The sequence below is a fragment of the Peromyscus leucopus genome, chromosome 7, assembly GCF_004664715.2.
Source record: "Peromyscus leucopus breed LL Stock chromosome 7, UCI_PerLeu_2.1, whole genome shotgun sequence".
NCBI classification, from domain to species: domain Eukaryota; kingdom Metazoa; phylum Chordata; class Mammalia; order Rodentia; family Cricetidae; genus Peromyscus; species Peromyscus leucopus.
In genome coordinates, this window is record NC_051069.1 from 10,594,392 (window position 1) to 10,610,000 (window position 15,609).

Here is a 15,609-nt window from a genome sequence, read left to right on the forward strand (position 1 = left end):
TCTGTGTTGTTTTGGTGCCTGACCTGGATCTCATGCTGTAGCCCAGGCTGGCCTTGAACTCACAGAGATCCGCCTGGCTCTGCCTCCCGAGTGCTGGGATTAAAGGCGTGCGCCACCACCGCCCGGCGAGTTCAAGGTCTTCCTTGGGTGCAGTATAGTTCCAGACTGATCTGAGACAGAGAAGACCTTGACTAAGTCTGTTACACTGTCTGTAACTACATCCTTCTCCATCGACTCTAACTCTTCATTGTCAAAGAAACGGGATGTAAGTGCCTTTAATCCCAACGCTCCCAGCTCAGGAGGTAGAGAGCTGAGGATCTCTTTGATGAGTTCCAGGACGGGTTGTCATGCAGAGGCCCTGTCTCAAAAAACCAGGAAGAGAGAGAGAGAGAGAGAGAGAGAGAGAGAGAGAGAGAGAGAGAGAGAGAGAGAGAGAGAGAGAGAGAGAGAGAGAGAGAGAGAGAGAGAGAGAGAGAGAGAGAGAGAGAAACGGGATATAATCACAAAGACAACCAAAACCCCTTAAGGTGTCTGCAATGTCCCCGCCTCATCCTCCCATCCATCCCCACCACCCCATCGCGGCAACCAGGTACACAACTAGTCTGAACCACCTAGCTCTTGGTGCGCTCTAAGCCTTCCTGCAATTAATTGACCCCTCACTCCCATCTCCCTTGGGGCAGACTGGGGGTTCTACAGTGATTCCCATCACCGTTGACTCTGTGTAGTCTCCAGGTCACCTCTTCCATTAGGCACCCACTTCCGTGCAACAGCTGTGTTTTCAACCGGGGAGTGACACAGCAAGCCACTTGCCGAGCTTCTCCAGCCTCTCCCCTGAGGCCTGCAGCAGCAGATCGCCATTGAGCCACTCCTGGGCTCTGCTGAGCCCCAGCACGCGCGCGCGCGCGCAGCGCAACTCGCACGCGGCTGCCCCGCCCCCACCCATTCACTAGGGCAACCGTTGCGGGGCGCCCGGGCCCTGATGTGGGACGGTAGGCCGCTGACATCCCCCCTCCCCCCGCTTTGGGCCCTGAGGTACCCCGGCCTGGTGGCCCCAGGCCGTTCCCGTCGGATGGCGGAGTGCTGTGAACGACGCCCATGAAGCCGGTGGTCCTCGTTCTGCTGTGGCTATGGCCCCCGTCCCTGCTGGCGTATCCGAGTGAGTGGTGGGCCGGGGAGAGAGCCAGGTGTTCCCTCTCCCTGCACCTTCCCGCCCAGTATCCCAGACGCTGGCCCGGGTGTTAGGTGTGGCGCTCCAGTCCCCATCCTGCTCCGCCCGTGGTTCCCAGGATGCTCAGCTCATAGGCTGGGCTCGGTGTGATCGGATCCATCCTTAGGCTGGGGACTTCCCTTAGGGGGCACTGTTCACTGTCCAGGACACAAAACCGATGACGGATTGCAGCCTGGGCTCAAACACCTCAAGTTTGTTGGAATGCAACCACAATCTTTTTTGTGTTGGCCACGGCTGCTTTCCTGCGTTAGAACAGCAGCTCAGGGCTTGCTGCACGGCTCTGACTTGCAAGGTCTGAAATGTTTACTATCTGGCTCTTGACAGTAAAAGACTGGCTGGCCCCTGAAGTAAAATTGGAAGGGAATGTGTGTTGAGGAGAGGGGTGTGTCTCCTAGGTTTCTGGAAGGAAAGCGTTCAGCCAAAAGACGCCACCAGTAAGTAGAAGTATATTAAGCAAAGCACTCCAGAGAGGGAGATTGGAGTGAGCATCTCCAAAAGGGCCTAGCAGCACACTGGGTTCTGTATTGTGGATTTAAAATACGGTTTTATGAATATTTATGAGGTAGATGACCTATTCCTAGAGTAAGGTTTCCTCGCCAATCATGGTAAATGGAATCTCTCTTTTAGAATATTTCTTCCCATGTTCCTCTAGAAAAGCCCATGAAAAGGAGGCAGTTGAAGGCCCTTCCTTAACTGCACACATTTGGGGGAAATGTCCTGGCTCTTTAGTCTTTGATACAGTGGGCACAAGCTTGCCGCAGCTTGGAGGCAGTTTAGCCACCGAGGGGCATCCACAGAGGGGCCTTCTGACTGTTAAGGGACACAGCTGCCCAGATACAGCTGTCATTGTCTTGGTTACCGCACATCTAACTGTTCCGTGTGTTTGTGCACATGTGTGTGGAGGTCAGAAGATAACCCTAGGTTTTGTTCCTCAGGTGCTTGCCACCTTTTTTTTTTTTTTTTTTTTTTGAGGTAGGGTCTCTCACTGACCTGAAACTTGCCAAATAGGCCTGGCTGGCTGGCCAGCAAGCCCTAGAGATCTAACTGGCTTAATTTTCCCAGTGCTGGAATTACCAGCATATACCACTGGGATGGGTTCTTTTCCACATGGGTTCTGGGGATGGAACCCAGATCTTCACAAACACTTAACCTACTGAGCCATCTCTCCAGCCCCCCTGGAACTCCCGTTTGAGACTAGGGGAGGTCCATCTCATGACTTATCATAGTAGCTTGTCTCAAAAATTACATTTGGGCCAGTGAGATGCCTCAATGAGTGAACACGAGCCTGATGACCGGAGTTCAGTCCCCAGACCCCACAGTGGAAGAAAAGCAATTGCAACTCTGGAAAGTTGTCCTTTAACTTCCACAAGGGCATTAGAGCATGGGCCTGCATTCAAGTACACACACATACACACACACACACACACACACACACACAGTATGTGAGTCTTCTTCTCTATCCCTGTTCTTAAGAAGGCCTTTGTCTTCAAGAACTACCCATGGTGAGGGAGGATTAAGTTAGCAGCCAACGATGCTCACCTCTATCAACAAATCCATGAAAAGAAAAGCAGGTTTAGCTTAAGGAACTTCTAAAGCTTCAAATCACTTGGTTACAATGTTGCAAGTTCACTTCAGGCTGTTTCAGTGTCCAAAGCTGTGACACTTGGGAGGATCTTTTAGACCTGCAGGTGGAGTGTTTTGACATTGTTTATTAATGGGGAGCATGACATATAAGTGGGGAATGTCCTGAGAGTGGCCTGTCTCTATTAACACACCATGATAGAAACATCCTGTCTTTCTCTTCTTTTCACTATTACATTTGTATTTGTGTGTGTGTGTGTGTGTGTGTGTGTGTGTGTGTGTTTATCTTATCAGTAGAAACATGTCCTATTTTTTTTTTTTTAATGAGCATTGACTGGTGTTTTGCCTGCATGTATGTCTGTGTGAGGGTGTCGGATCCCCTGGAACTAGAGTTACAGACAGTTGTGAGCTGCCATATGAGTATTGGAAATTGAACCCGGGTCCTCTGGAAGAGCAGCCAGTGCTCTTAATGCCTGAACCATCTCTCCAGCCCCCCTAGTTTGCTTTCTATTGCTGTGATAAACACTATGGCCAAATGCAATTTAGGGAGGAAAGGGTTTATTTCATCTTACAGCTCACAGCCCATCATGAAGGGAAGTCGGGGAAGGAACTCAAGGCAGGAACCTGGAGGCAGGAACTGAAGAAGAGGTCATAGAGCAGTGCTGCTTACTGGCTTGTTCAGCCTGCTTCCTTCCTTCCTTCCTTCCTTCCTTCCTTCCTTCCTTCCTTCCTTCCTTCCTTCCTTCCTTCCTTCCTTCTTCCTTTCTTTCTTTCTTTTGGCTTTTTTGAGACAGGGTTTCTCTGTGTAGCTTTGGAGGCTATTCTGGATCTCACTCTGTAGCCCAGGCTGGCCTCGAACTCACAGAGATCCACCTGCTTCTGCCTCCTGAGTGCTGGGATTAAAGGCATGCACCACCACCACCTGGCCCAGCCTGCTTTGTTATAGCACCCAGGACTCCCAGCCCAAAGATGGTACCACCCACAGTAGCTGGCCCCTTTCACATCAGTCATTAGTCAAGGAAGTGTCCCACTGGCAAATCTAAGCAGGCACTTCTGCAATTACAGCTCCTCTTCCCAGATGACTAGCTGTGTCAAGTCGACAAAAATCAACCAGGACCAAACCTTTCCGCCTTTCCTGTCCCTGTACATATTCACAGCACACTTGCCTTAGGTATTTCCTTTTCGTGTACCAGCAGCCATGTCAGAGAACATGGTGACCCTGCTTCATCTGTCGGGCAGTTTGGAAAACAAAGGACAGTTGCTTGCATGTACCTGCTCTGTTCCTTTCTCTTAATCTCTCTCGCTTTTTTTCTCTCTCGTGTTCCGGGATTCCTTCTTTTATCATTTCCATTCTGTTTTATTTTTATGTTTAGTATGTGTGTTATTGGCCTGCATACCACAGCCGTGTGGGAGGCCAGAGACAGCTTTCTGGAGTCAGTTCTCTCCTTCCATCCTTCCCTGGATGCTGTGGGCTGTGAACTCAGCCACCTTTACCAGCTGAGCCATCTTACCAGTCCTGGGGAACTACGTTTAGTCATTTCCCTTTAGGGTAGGTTTTCTGATCACTTCTCCTGTTTTCTCCTTGGTTGTCCTTTCATCCCCAAGAGATCTTTTCCTGGGATGTGGAATTCTGGGTTAATTATTCCCCTCCCCCACTTTTGCTGGCACTCATAATATTTCCTTCCAACCTCATGACTTCAGATTAGAATTAAACTTGTCATTCAATTTCCCCCAAATGTAAATTTTTTTCTCTTGCTCTATGTATGTGTGTGTTGTGTATACTTGTCAGTGTGTGTGTGTGTGTGTGTGTGTGCACCTGTGTGTGAAGTGGAGGTGGAGTCAAGTGTCTTTCCTTGATCACTCTTGATATTTATTAACATTAAATTTTTAACTTATTTTTTTGTTGTGTACATTTGAGTCTTCTGCTTGCATGTATGTGTGTATACCATGTGAATGCCTGGTACCTATGGAGGTCAGAAGATAGTGTTAGATCTTCTAGACCTGGTGTTGTGCATGGGTGTGAACCACCTTGTGGATTCTGGGAACCTAATCTGCTCTGCTACAAGAGCAGCATGGAGTCTGGTCACTTTTTCTACTTTGTCCTTATTGTCCAGATTGTGCCATCAGCCTGACTCACTGCTCACCAACTCTTCCTCGTCCTCCCCGTTTGCCTGTTGAGTCTCGCCTTTGAAATGTTTTCATTTCTGTTATCGTGTTTTTCATATTTGTAAATTCTAAGACTTCATAGCTTCTGTTTCTTTCTGAGACTCTACTATTTTTCATTTGTTTCAAGCTTGTTTATTGCTGCTTTTGTTGTTGTTGTTGTTGTTGAGATAAGGTCTCATTTAGCCCATTCTGGTCTCATGCAATATGGAGCCAAGAATGACCTTGACTTCTGATCCTCTTGCCTCTGCCTCCAAGTGCTGGAAGTGCAGGCATTCACTAGAACACTCTGGTTCTTTGTGTTTGTTTGTTTGGTTGGTTTTTGAGACAGGGTTTCTGTATGTAACCTTGGCTGTCCTGGAATTCACTCTGTAGACCAGGCTGTTCTCAAAGTCATAGAGATGTGCCTGCCTCTGCCTCCCCAGTGCTGGAATTAAAGAAGGGCACCACCACCGCCTGGCAACAATGCCTTGTTTTTATGTAGTGCTGGTGATGAAGCCCAGGGCTTCATATTGGTGAAATTATTAAGGCCACTCCACGTAGTTAAAAGGAAGATTTATTTAGTGGGTGACTTACAAATGAAGGGATAGGTAGATCGCGGGGGTCTGAGGAAGGTGTATCGCAGTCCAGTGTTGTTCTCTGGAGCTCTGCTCAGTCAACCTCCACCGTCTAGGGTCCAGGAACAGAGAGAGCGCTCGCCCATCCAGGTCTCGGGTCTCCAGACACCTCCCTTGGCCCCACCTCGTAGGCGTGACAGTTGCCAGAGTCTCAATGGGGGTTGGAACTTCCAGATCCAAGCTGGAATGGCTACCCACTACATCTTCATGAATACTAGGCAAACATATCAACTGACCTACCTCCATAGCCCCACTACTCCTATTTAAAGGATTATTTTTTAATTTTATGTATAAGAGTGTTTGCCTGCAATTATATACACCCTAAGGATGCCAGAAGAGGCCATCAGATCCCCTGGATCTGGAGTGAGGTTGTGAGTTGCCATGTGGGTGCTGTGAACAGAACCTGGGTCTTTCAGAGAGCAGCAAGTGCTTTTAACCACTCAGCTATTGCCAGGCACCTCACCCTTAAAAAAATCTACATATTTGTGTTTCTGGGTTTCCAGATTCTTCTTCTCCCTTTGTGGGTCATGTGTAACCCAGAGACCACCATTTTTCTCTCCTGAAGTTCTTAGTTGGTCAGCTTTCTTCTCCCTACATTTTCATTTCTTCTCAGGTATGTTTTAGATACAACTGGACAGGGTTTTACTCTATGCCTAATAGAAACAAGAGGGAAATAGTACCCATGATCTCCATAGGAGCAGAAACCCAGATATCTTGTTTTATTAGAGGCTTTGGAAGAGACAATGTACTTTGCTAGTAAACAAGAACAGCCAAGTAGGGGCTGGAGAGGTAGCTCAGAGGCTAGGAGAGCATCTTGTGCCTTCAGAGGACTGGAATTGGTTTCCCAGAACTCATGACGAGCCGAGCCCTTGACAACCTCCTGGAACTCCAGCTCCAGGGGATCTGGCACCCTCTTCTGGCCTCTGCCAGCGCTGCACATGGTCACATACCCACACAGAGACGCACAGCAAAACTGTTTGGAAAACAGATCACCCTAGTAGGGCACCAAGAAAATTATTTCAACATTTGAGTATCTGAGTATCAGCACCAAAAGAACTATGGGGTGGTCTGTTTCAACACCTGAGGAGGGCACCAAGGTAATTATGGGATGGTCTGTCTCAACTTTTCACTGTATCCAGATATATCAGCACCCCATTTACAATGCTCTGGAGGGTATTATTTCCCAGGCTGTAGAAAGGCTTAGGAAAGGAGAGAGATTTCTAAATGATCCTGGCAGAACCAGATATCCATCTAAATTACATAGATAGATTTATTTGAGTATTGACTTAGAAAACTACAAGAAACTTAGAATGTAAATGAACTCACAGTTTTCAGGATTCTCTCTCTCTCTCTCTCTCTCTCTCTCTCTCTCTCTCTCTCTCTCTCTCTCTCTCTCTCTCTCATTTTTTGAGACATCGTTTCTCTGTGTAGCCCTGGCTGTCCTGGAACTCTCTTTGTAGACCAGGCTGGCCTCGAACTCACTGAGATTGGCCTGCCTCTGCCTCCCAATTACTGGGATTAAAGTCGTGTGCTACCACGGCCCGCTTGGTTTTCAGGATTTTCTTAAAGTGGCTTTTTAGTTTAATAGGTACTCAGCAAGTGCTGTTTTACAGCGACATTCTTTTTTGTTCAGAAGCCATTTGGTTCCTTGCTTGTAGGCTTTTCTTTCTTTTCTTTTCATGGTATGTCCCTCCCTGTTCTCCCACTCTGCTCCTGATCCAGCCGGTACCTCCCGCTCCCCTAAGCTATCTTTCTCCCCACCCTTGCCCTCCATTACACCCCCCCACTCCCAGTTTGCTCATGTTGATTTCATCCATTTCTCTGTTGTTGGGTGATCCCTGTGTCTTTCTCAGGGTCCTCTTTACTAGGTAGCCTCCCTGGAGTTGTGAGTTGCAGTCTGGTTATCCTTTGCTTTACATCTAGTATCCACTTATGAGTGAGTACATACCATGTTTGTCTTTCTGAGTCTGGGTTATCTTACTCAAGATTATTTTTTCTAGTTCCATCCATTTGCCTGCAAACCTCATGATGTCATTGTTTTTCTCTGCTGAGTAGTACTCCATTCTGTATATGTACCACATTTTATTTATCAATTCTTCAGTTGAAGGGCATCTGGGTTATTTCCAGGTTCTGGCTATTACAAATAATGCTGCTATGAACATAGTTGAGCATGTGTCCTTGTGGTATGTTTGAGCATTCCTTGGGTATATGCCCAAGAGTGGAATAGCTGGGTCTTGAGGGAGATTGATTCCCAATTTTCTAAGAAAGCGCCATATTGATTTCCAAAGTGGTTGTACAAGTTTGCATTCCCACCAACAATGTAGGAGTGTTCCCCTTGCTCTATATCCTCTCCAGAATATGCTGTTTTCAGTATTTTTGATCTTAGCCATTCTGATGGGTGTAAGATGGTATCTCAGAGTCGTTTTGATTTGCATTTCCCTGATGATTAAAGATGTTGAGAAATTCCTTAAATGTCTTTCAGCCATTTGAGCTTCTTCTGTTGAGAATTTTCTGTTTACCTCTATAGCTCATTTTTTAATTGGACTGTTGGTTATTTTGATGTCTAATTTCTTGAGTTCTTTATATATATTCTGGATATCAGTCCTCTGTCAGATGTGGAGTTGAAGATCTTTTTCCATTCTGTAGGCTGTCATTTTTGTCTTGTTGACCGTGTCCTTTGCCTTACAGAAGCTTCTCAGTTTCAGGAGGTCCCATTTATTAATTGTTTCTTTCAGTGTCTGTGCTACTGGTGTTACATTTAGGAAGTGCTCTCCGGTGCCAAAGCATTCAAGACTACTTCCTACTTTCTCTTCTATCAGGTTCAGAGTAACTGGATTTATGTTGAGGTCTTTGATCCACTTGGACTTAAGTTTTGTGCACAGTGCAGTCTTCTACATGTTGACATCCAGTTAAAGCATGACATTTTAAATATATAAGAGACACAGTCACAAGTGTTCTGACTGCTCCACGAATCTATAACTCACATCCTAGAGTGACTTGCATTCAAATCAGTAAACAGAATATGAGGCTGGGATGCAGTACAGTGGCAGAGCACTCACCTAGGATACATGAGGCTCCAGGTTCAATTCCTAGCACAGCATATGCACAGCCCAGACCATTTCATAAGCATGAAACTTTAATGTATGTGAATATTTTAAATCTAGTACAGAAGGCTGAGTGACTAGAATTTCTAAGTGTGTATTACTTATGAGATTGGGTTTGTCTAGAAAGACCTATGCTCCAATTTTGCTCAGCATAAACTCTAAGGTAATGAACTTGCTTTTACCTTTGTGTGGTATGAACATCTTCCACAAGTGACTGACTGTCAGTTTCCAGTCAGACTTTGTGGAAACAAAACATTATATGTAGATTCTCTTCAGTGTCTATAGATAGCTCTTATATACAAAAGAGAACCATTTTGACAGTAGAGCAAAATTTTGTAGTATTTATTTATTTATTGCACATGTATCTTTAAATATTTTGATACAGCTAAATAAGAGTTTGTACATTTCATGGTATTTTACTTACTATGATCATGTGTTTTGAAATCCGGCTGTGTTTCCATCCCATGCCCTCACCACTTTGCCAACAGCTTTGTGGCATGTCTTTCTGACAGCATTGTGCCAGCCTTGAAGCAGGGCAGGCTGTGTTCACATCCCATCCTTGCTGCTCACGAGTACTCATTCTTTCTGAGTGGCTTCTCTCTCTCTCTCTCTCTCTCTCTCTCTCTCTCTCTCTCTCTCTCTTTTGGTTTTTTCGAGACAAGGTTTCTCTGTGTTGCTTTGCGCCTTTCCTGGAACTCGCTTTGGAGACCAGGCTGGCCTCGAACTCACAGAGATCTGCCTGCCTCTGCCTCCCGAGTGCTGGGATTAAAGGTGTGCGCCACCACCGGCTGGCTTTTCTTTCATTTTTTAAATGTTTTTTAGGTAGAGTTTCTCTATGTAGTCCTGACTGTCCTGGAACTCGATTTGTAGACCAGGCTGGCCTTGAACTCAAAGATCTGCCTGCCTCTGCCTCCCAAGTGCTGGGATTAAAGGCGTGCACCACCATTGCCCGGCTTCTTTTTCCTCTTTACCATAATGCTGCACACAGGTGCCTGTGCACACTAACAGCTCAGTGAATGGAAGTGATTACCATTTTTTTTAATGACTGTCTTCCAGGGAACCCTGCAGAATTTCAGCTATTTCCATTCCTACAGTTGTTAGGATCACTTGGCTATTGTCTCTGTCATATGATCAATTCTCTTGTTCTATTTTAAAAATTGCACAAAACTCAAACTCAGCTGACATCTTCAGAGCTGAGATTCCACAGAACTCCAGGCTCCCAGGCTGCTTAGCAGAGACCCTGGAGCAGTATCCTGACATCTAACACTGCAGGGGATTCGCGCGCGCGCGTGTGCGTGTGTGTGTGTGTGTGTGTGTGTGTGTGTGTGTGTGTGTGTGTGTGTGCATGTAGTTGGATTTTTATATGGGCCGCCAGCCCACAAAAAATGGCATGGAGACTTATGATTAATTATGAATGCTCAGCCTTAGCTTAGGCTTGGTTTTTTGAGACTGGGTTTCTCTGTGTAGCTTTGCACCTTTCCTGGAACTCTCTTTGGAGACCAGGCTGGCCTCAAACTCACAGAGATCCATCTGCCTCTGCTTCTGAGTGCTGGGATTAAAGGCGTGCGCCACCACTGCCCGGCTACATGTACCTGTTTTTATTCATCTACGTTTTACCATGAGCTTTCTTTCATTCCGTGTGTCCGACTCCCTCCAGGTCTCCTTGGCGTCTCCAGTGTCCTTAGATTCTCCTCCTCTTCCTCTCTTTTCCTGGAAATCCCACCTATACTTCCTGCCTAGCTATTGGCTGTTCAGCTTTTTATTATACAAATCACAGCAAATACAACCTTCGCACAGTGTACACATATCCCACAACACGCATGTTCACATGTGTGCCTGTGAATGGGTTTGTAGTGTACCAGTGGGCATGCATATGGAGACCAGAGGACATTAGGTGTCTTCTTTCACTTTTCTTCACCTGCTTTTCTCTGAGACAGGGTCTCTCCCTCAACCCAGAGCTCACTGGTTTGCAAGCTTAGCTGGTGATAAGCTGCAGGGATCCTCCTGTCTCCACCTCCCCAGTGCCAAGAAAACCACTGCAAGCACTTTCTTTACCTGCTCATCTATTCCCACAGCGTTGGAAGGCTTCTCAAGCTTAGCCATGGTCTGGGGCATGCTGTTGGCTTAGATAAGATATCCAAGTGGCAAAAATAGCAGCTATGTTGTATTGGGGGTAGACCACAGGAAATAGTCAAGGTGTAATAAGCGACTCAGCTTCTATCAGATGAGCCTGTTCTTTGTAAGAATTAGAAATTTATTCCATTTTTAGAACTTCCTATAGAATGGAGAAAAACAGGATTTCATAGTGGCCAGGGTTGTCTGAAAGGACGTGGGAAGCGATCCTTTTGCTATCTTGCCTGCAAACATTTTTACAGGGCTCAAATTGCTTTGCAAGAATGGCCCTGATTAGTGGCACCTGGAAGGTTAGTCCGAAATGCATAGATGTGTTAGAAGGGCAAAAACAAGAGGTAGGAAATGCGGGAGGGGATGGATTCAAGAATAGAATGATCCAGAGACCCAAGGGCGCATTTATAAGGAAGAAAAGCAAGGTAGGAGGTAGGGTGCCTTTGTTGCTAGGCAACCCACAAACAAGCTTTTTGGTGTTTCCAGAGTAACCGCAGAGGAGGATAGAGAGTACTTGAGATGTTTTTAGAAATCACATCCAGTGAGCACCTCCTTCTCCTGTCCTTTGGCATCCTAACTTACTTAATAGCTACCTGGGTATCCCACTTGCTAGTCTGGAGAGACAAGCTAATTTACTGAAGATCAAGTGCATCCTAGACTGACTCCGAGGCAGCGCCCTCTGCAAAGCCATCACGCCTCTGCTGACTGCACATTTGAGCTTGGGCATGGTTAGCTGTTGCCTAGAACAGAAAATTTCTCAAAAAATTTAGAAACAACGTTTTATAGAAAAATGAAACATACCCACAAAGAGAAATAGTGTTATAAAAGCTCCATCTATAACAGACCCTTTGATTAATCTTGCATCATTGATATATCTCCTCATATTCCTTCTCTCCTGACCTCCCTGCCCCTCCTCCTAAATTCTTGTCCTTAGTTTATTTAGAAGCAAATTGTAGACATTGCATAATTCTACCAGTAAACAGGTTAGTATGGATCACCAAAGTATCAGGATGTAAAGGAATATGTCAGCAGCACAGTCATCTCTAAAAGGCTGCTCAGGGGCCAGAAGGATGGCACACTCACACATAATAATAATAGTAATAAAAAAAAAAAGCTAAGAAAACTCCTGGTTTGCTTTTTTTCAATAGATTAAGGGTGACAGAGAGGAAGCACTATTTGAATACCAAATGCATCACTTGAACAGAAAAAAATGGAAAGAATCAGAAAAAATTGAGCAGCAATCAGATATTTGAATTATTAGCTTTTGTGTGTCTGTGGAGAGGGGTGGTATTCTGAGGATCACCCTCTGGTCCCTGGCGAAGAAGCTGCTGAGACAGCTCTCTAGCCTCCTACTCCCAGTATCTTATTGCATTTGTTTTATTCCACATAAAAGAACAGACACAGTATTTTTTATTTTAAAAAAGTAATATTGAGGAAAATACCCAAAATCATGCCGCTGGCAAGTGGAAGAACCGTGACCAGCATGGGAGTGTCAGCTTCGCCAAACTGGTCTGCATTTATTTCACTTAGTCTTTCCCTACATGAAAACCCTAGACTCAGAGCAAGAGTGGCTATACACACATTATTTTCATTTTGTTAGTGAAAAAAATCAATAAAAGAGAAGAAATTACTTAAAACTTTAAAAGACAGGGCTGGGGGGTGCCTCAGTTGGTGAAGTGGTTGCCGTGAAGTCCCGGGGACCTGAGTTTGACTCCCAGGCCACTGCAGGGCTGCTTACCAGAGTCCCTGAGCCGGGGACGGAGACAAGAGCATCCCTCAGGCTCCATTCAGTGGGCCCCAGAGTCATTGAGAGACCCTGTAAGGTAGAGAGAATTGAGGAAAACACCCAGTGTCAACCTCTGTCACACACACACACACACACACACACACACACACACACACATACACACACACACACACACTTCAATGGTTTACTGTATTTAATACAGTAATGGTTTACTGTATTTAATAGTTGATGTTCACCAAAGTCATTGTATCACATATCCATCTCACAGATACATTAGTTGTAAATAATCAAAAGACAACTAATAGCAAAAGAGGGTAAGTAGGAAGTGAGTTTTCAATATTTATTATCTTTGTCTTAATTCAGAAAATTTAATTTTTAATTGTGTCTACCTAACATCTGGCTCCTAAAAATTTAATAATTCCTCTGGTGGTCCAATATGAACCCATCATAGTCCCTTGCAGGGTTTAATAAGTTGCCTATTGAGTCATAAATTATATGAGAAAACAAAATGATGTAGGAAAAGGTACCCACATGCAGCTGGTGTCCTGCTCTTCCCCCTTGTGCATTTTCAGTGAGCGCTGCCTTGATGTTAGGGAGGCTGACTTCCCTGCTTGTTCCTGTACTTCAGTGTAGCATAGGCAGTGAACTGAGGGCAGCAGATTCTGTCGTGAGTCGTATGTAATAAACGTCACTTACTGTGCGTTTGATTTTTCTCCTCAAGCCATAACTGTGTTGCCTGATGAAGAGCAGAATTTGAATCATTATGTACAAGTTTTACAGAACCTGATAATGAGTGTTCCCACCAGGGAGCAGGGCTCTGGGGAAACGTCCTCAAGTTTTACGGAAGTTCCAGAGCTGAAGTTTTCTCGGTATGAGCTGATACACACCCCTGAGGAAGTTACCCCTGAGAATGACGTTCTGATCAGACCCTTCAATGAGGAAAAGACAACTTTCTCTACTAGCGGCTTCACGCTGGGGATGCAGAGGAAAAGAAAAACCGAAACTACAGCGTTCTGGTCCATCCGGCCAAATAACGTTTCTGTTGTTTTACATGAGGAGGAACCTTATATTGAAAAAGAGCCGGAGCCGGAGCCGGTATTCGAGGAGCCCCATCCCAGGCCATTGTGGCCTCCCGAGCATGAGTCAGAGGAGGAGCATGAGCCGGACCACGAGCATGAGCCGGACCACGAGCATGAGCCGGACCACGAGCATGAGCCGGACCAAGAGCATGAGCCGGACCACGAGCATGAGCCGGACCAAGAGCATGAGCCGGACCACGAGCATGAGCCGGACCACGAACATGAGCCGGACCACGAACATGAGCCGGACCACGAGCATGAGCCGGACCACGAACATGAGCCGGACCAGGAGCATAAGCCAGAGGGCACACGTCATCATCATAGTATGATCATTCGCCCATGGGTGCCAACCACACAGATCACCATAAGAACGAGTACCACCAGCAGCATGGATGTCTCCACGGACTCTGAGGACGTGCCCCAGCTCTCAGGCCAGCCGGAAACGGAAAACTTGGAAGACCTCTCAGGACACCACTCCGAGAGTGCAATACACGAGGATATTTTGAGGAAAATTTCCAATATCAATGTAGAGATTCAGCAGGGGCCTCTCGGTGACGCCAACAACCCCGAGTACAAGGAGTACATCAAGGCCTCCAGGGAGCACCTGAAACGGAGCCTGGCCCTGGCTGCAGCCGCCGAGCACAGGTTGGAAGAGATGTACAGATCTCACGTCTTCCCAGAGGAGCGGACCGGCGATTCAGTCGATGACATGGAAACAGTTATCAACATGCTGTATCATTCCAGGTCCAGGTTGCCGGAGTATTTGAATATTAAGCATGTACCATCAGAGCTGAGAAAAAAGGTCACCGCCGTGACTAGTGTGTTGAAAAAACTATTTTGTGCAGATCAGGTAGAGACGCAACGCCTCATTAGGAAGCTGTTAAGCAATAATATGAAAATCCTAAATATCCTTAATGTCCCATGATCAAACTCATTTAAGCAAAGGGCTTGTTCACCGGAAAATAAGCATATTAGTGATTTTAAAAGTTGCCTAAAATATTTTCTATTATACTTTCATGTGCTAACATCCTTATGTGTCATGTCATAAAATATTTTCATATGCACTAAAAACCTAACAATTTTAAAATAAAAATTTGCTTCATGAGTTTGTAGTTTTTTTTCTCATTAATTCAACAAGTTGTGAAGAGAGAGTCTCCGACATGTTTAAGCTTTGGTTCTCCTGACTACATGAGCTAGACTCACTGTATGAGTTTAGAGACTGCTTGCATTGTGTAGTGCAGCCAGTTTTAACTAACTGCTTGCAGTCTTGAATCCGCTTCCAGACCATCTGGGTTTTCTGTAGGAAGAGCACACACTCAAGGCTGATATCAGAAGCACTTCCGTTTGGATGCGTGTTGCTTCTTTGGAAAGTGGGTGATATACTGATACACACTCTGCTTTGTTGTCAAGTACTTGGGTCATTCTGAGGGACCCTGACCTGGATCTGTAATGAGGTCATCCCCACTAATTCCCTCCCTTTGCTTGCATACAAACTCATTAAAGATTTACAGAACTTTTGATACCAAGTATGACTGACACTGTATAATATTATATGACTGACACTGTGTAATATTATAATGAAAGTGCAGTTTTTTTCGTGACTTGACCAGTATTATATTCAAGTTCATTTACTTAGTACTCATTCACCAAGCCAGTTATTTATAGATCAATAAACATTTATTGACTCTCTGATAGAACAAAATGCTAGGCTTTGGGGATAGAGTGAAGAGCTATTTCCCCTCTCTCTGAGATTATAACAGGGGAGCTAGACATTGAGCAAATCCATCTGTTTTAAATTTTCAGTTGGGACAAGCTCTTACGGGAGGCAGCTGTCTAGCTTCATCTAGACTGTTGAGAAGAGTAGTCTTAGCAAGCGGCATCTGAGGGCAGGTCTGAGAGGTGAGATGTGCTTGGGGGAAGAGACCGTTCCAGGCAGAGGAAGAACATGTGTGAATGTTGAGCTGAA

At 45.6% G+C, this 15,609-nt stretch overlaps 1 protein-coding gene across 1 annotated transcript; it reads left to right on the forward strand.

Moving 5' to 3' along the window:
• Positions 1–936: 936 nt before the first annotated feature.
• On the forward strand, positions 937–14,748 carry Spesp1 (sperm equatorial segment protein 1). Its single transcript, XM_037207426.1, has 2 exons — positions 937–1,156; positions 13,286–14,748. Exons 1-2 carry the CDS (start codon positions 1,096–1,098, stop codon positions 14,566–14,568), a joined length of 1,344 nt encoding a protein of 447 aa, XP_037063321.1. The 5' UTR covers positions 937–1,095; the 3' UTR covers positions 14,569–14,748.
• Positions 14,749–15,609: the final 861 nt, after the last annotated feature.

Excerpts from the sequence above, each read along its gene's own strand:
- Spesp1 (XM_037207426.1), top strand. The coding sequence starts at position 1,096 with ATGAAGCCGGTGGTCCTCGTTCTGCTGTGGCTATGGCCCCCGTCCCTG. Across the intron at positions 1,157-13,285 it reads GTCCCTGCTGGCGTATCCGA|CCATAACTGTGTTGCCTGAT; the intron begins GTGAGTGGTGGG and ends TTTCTCCTCAAG.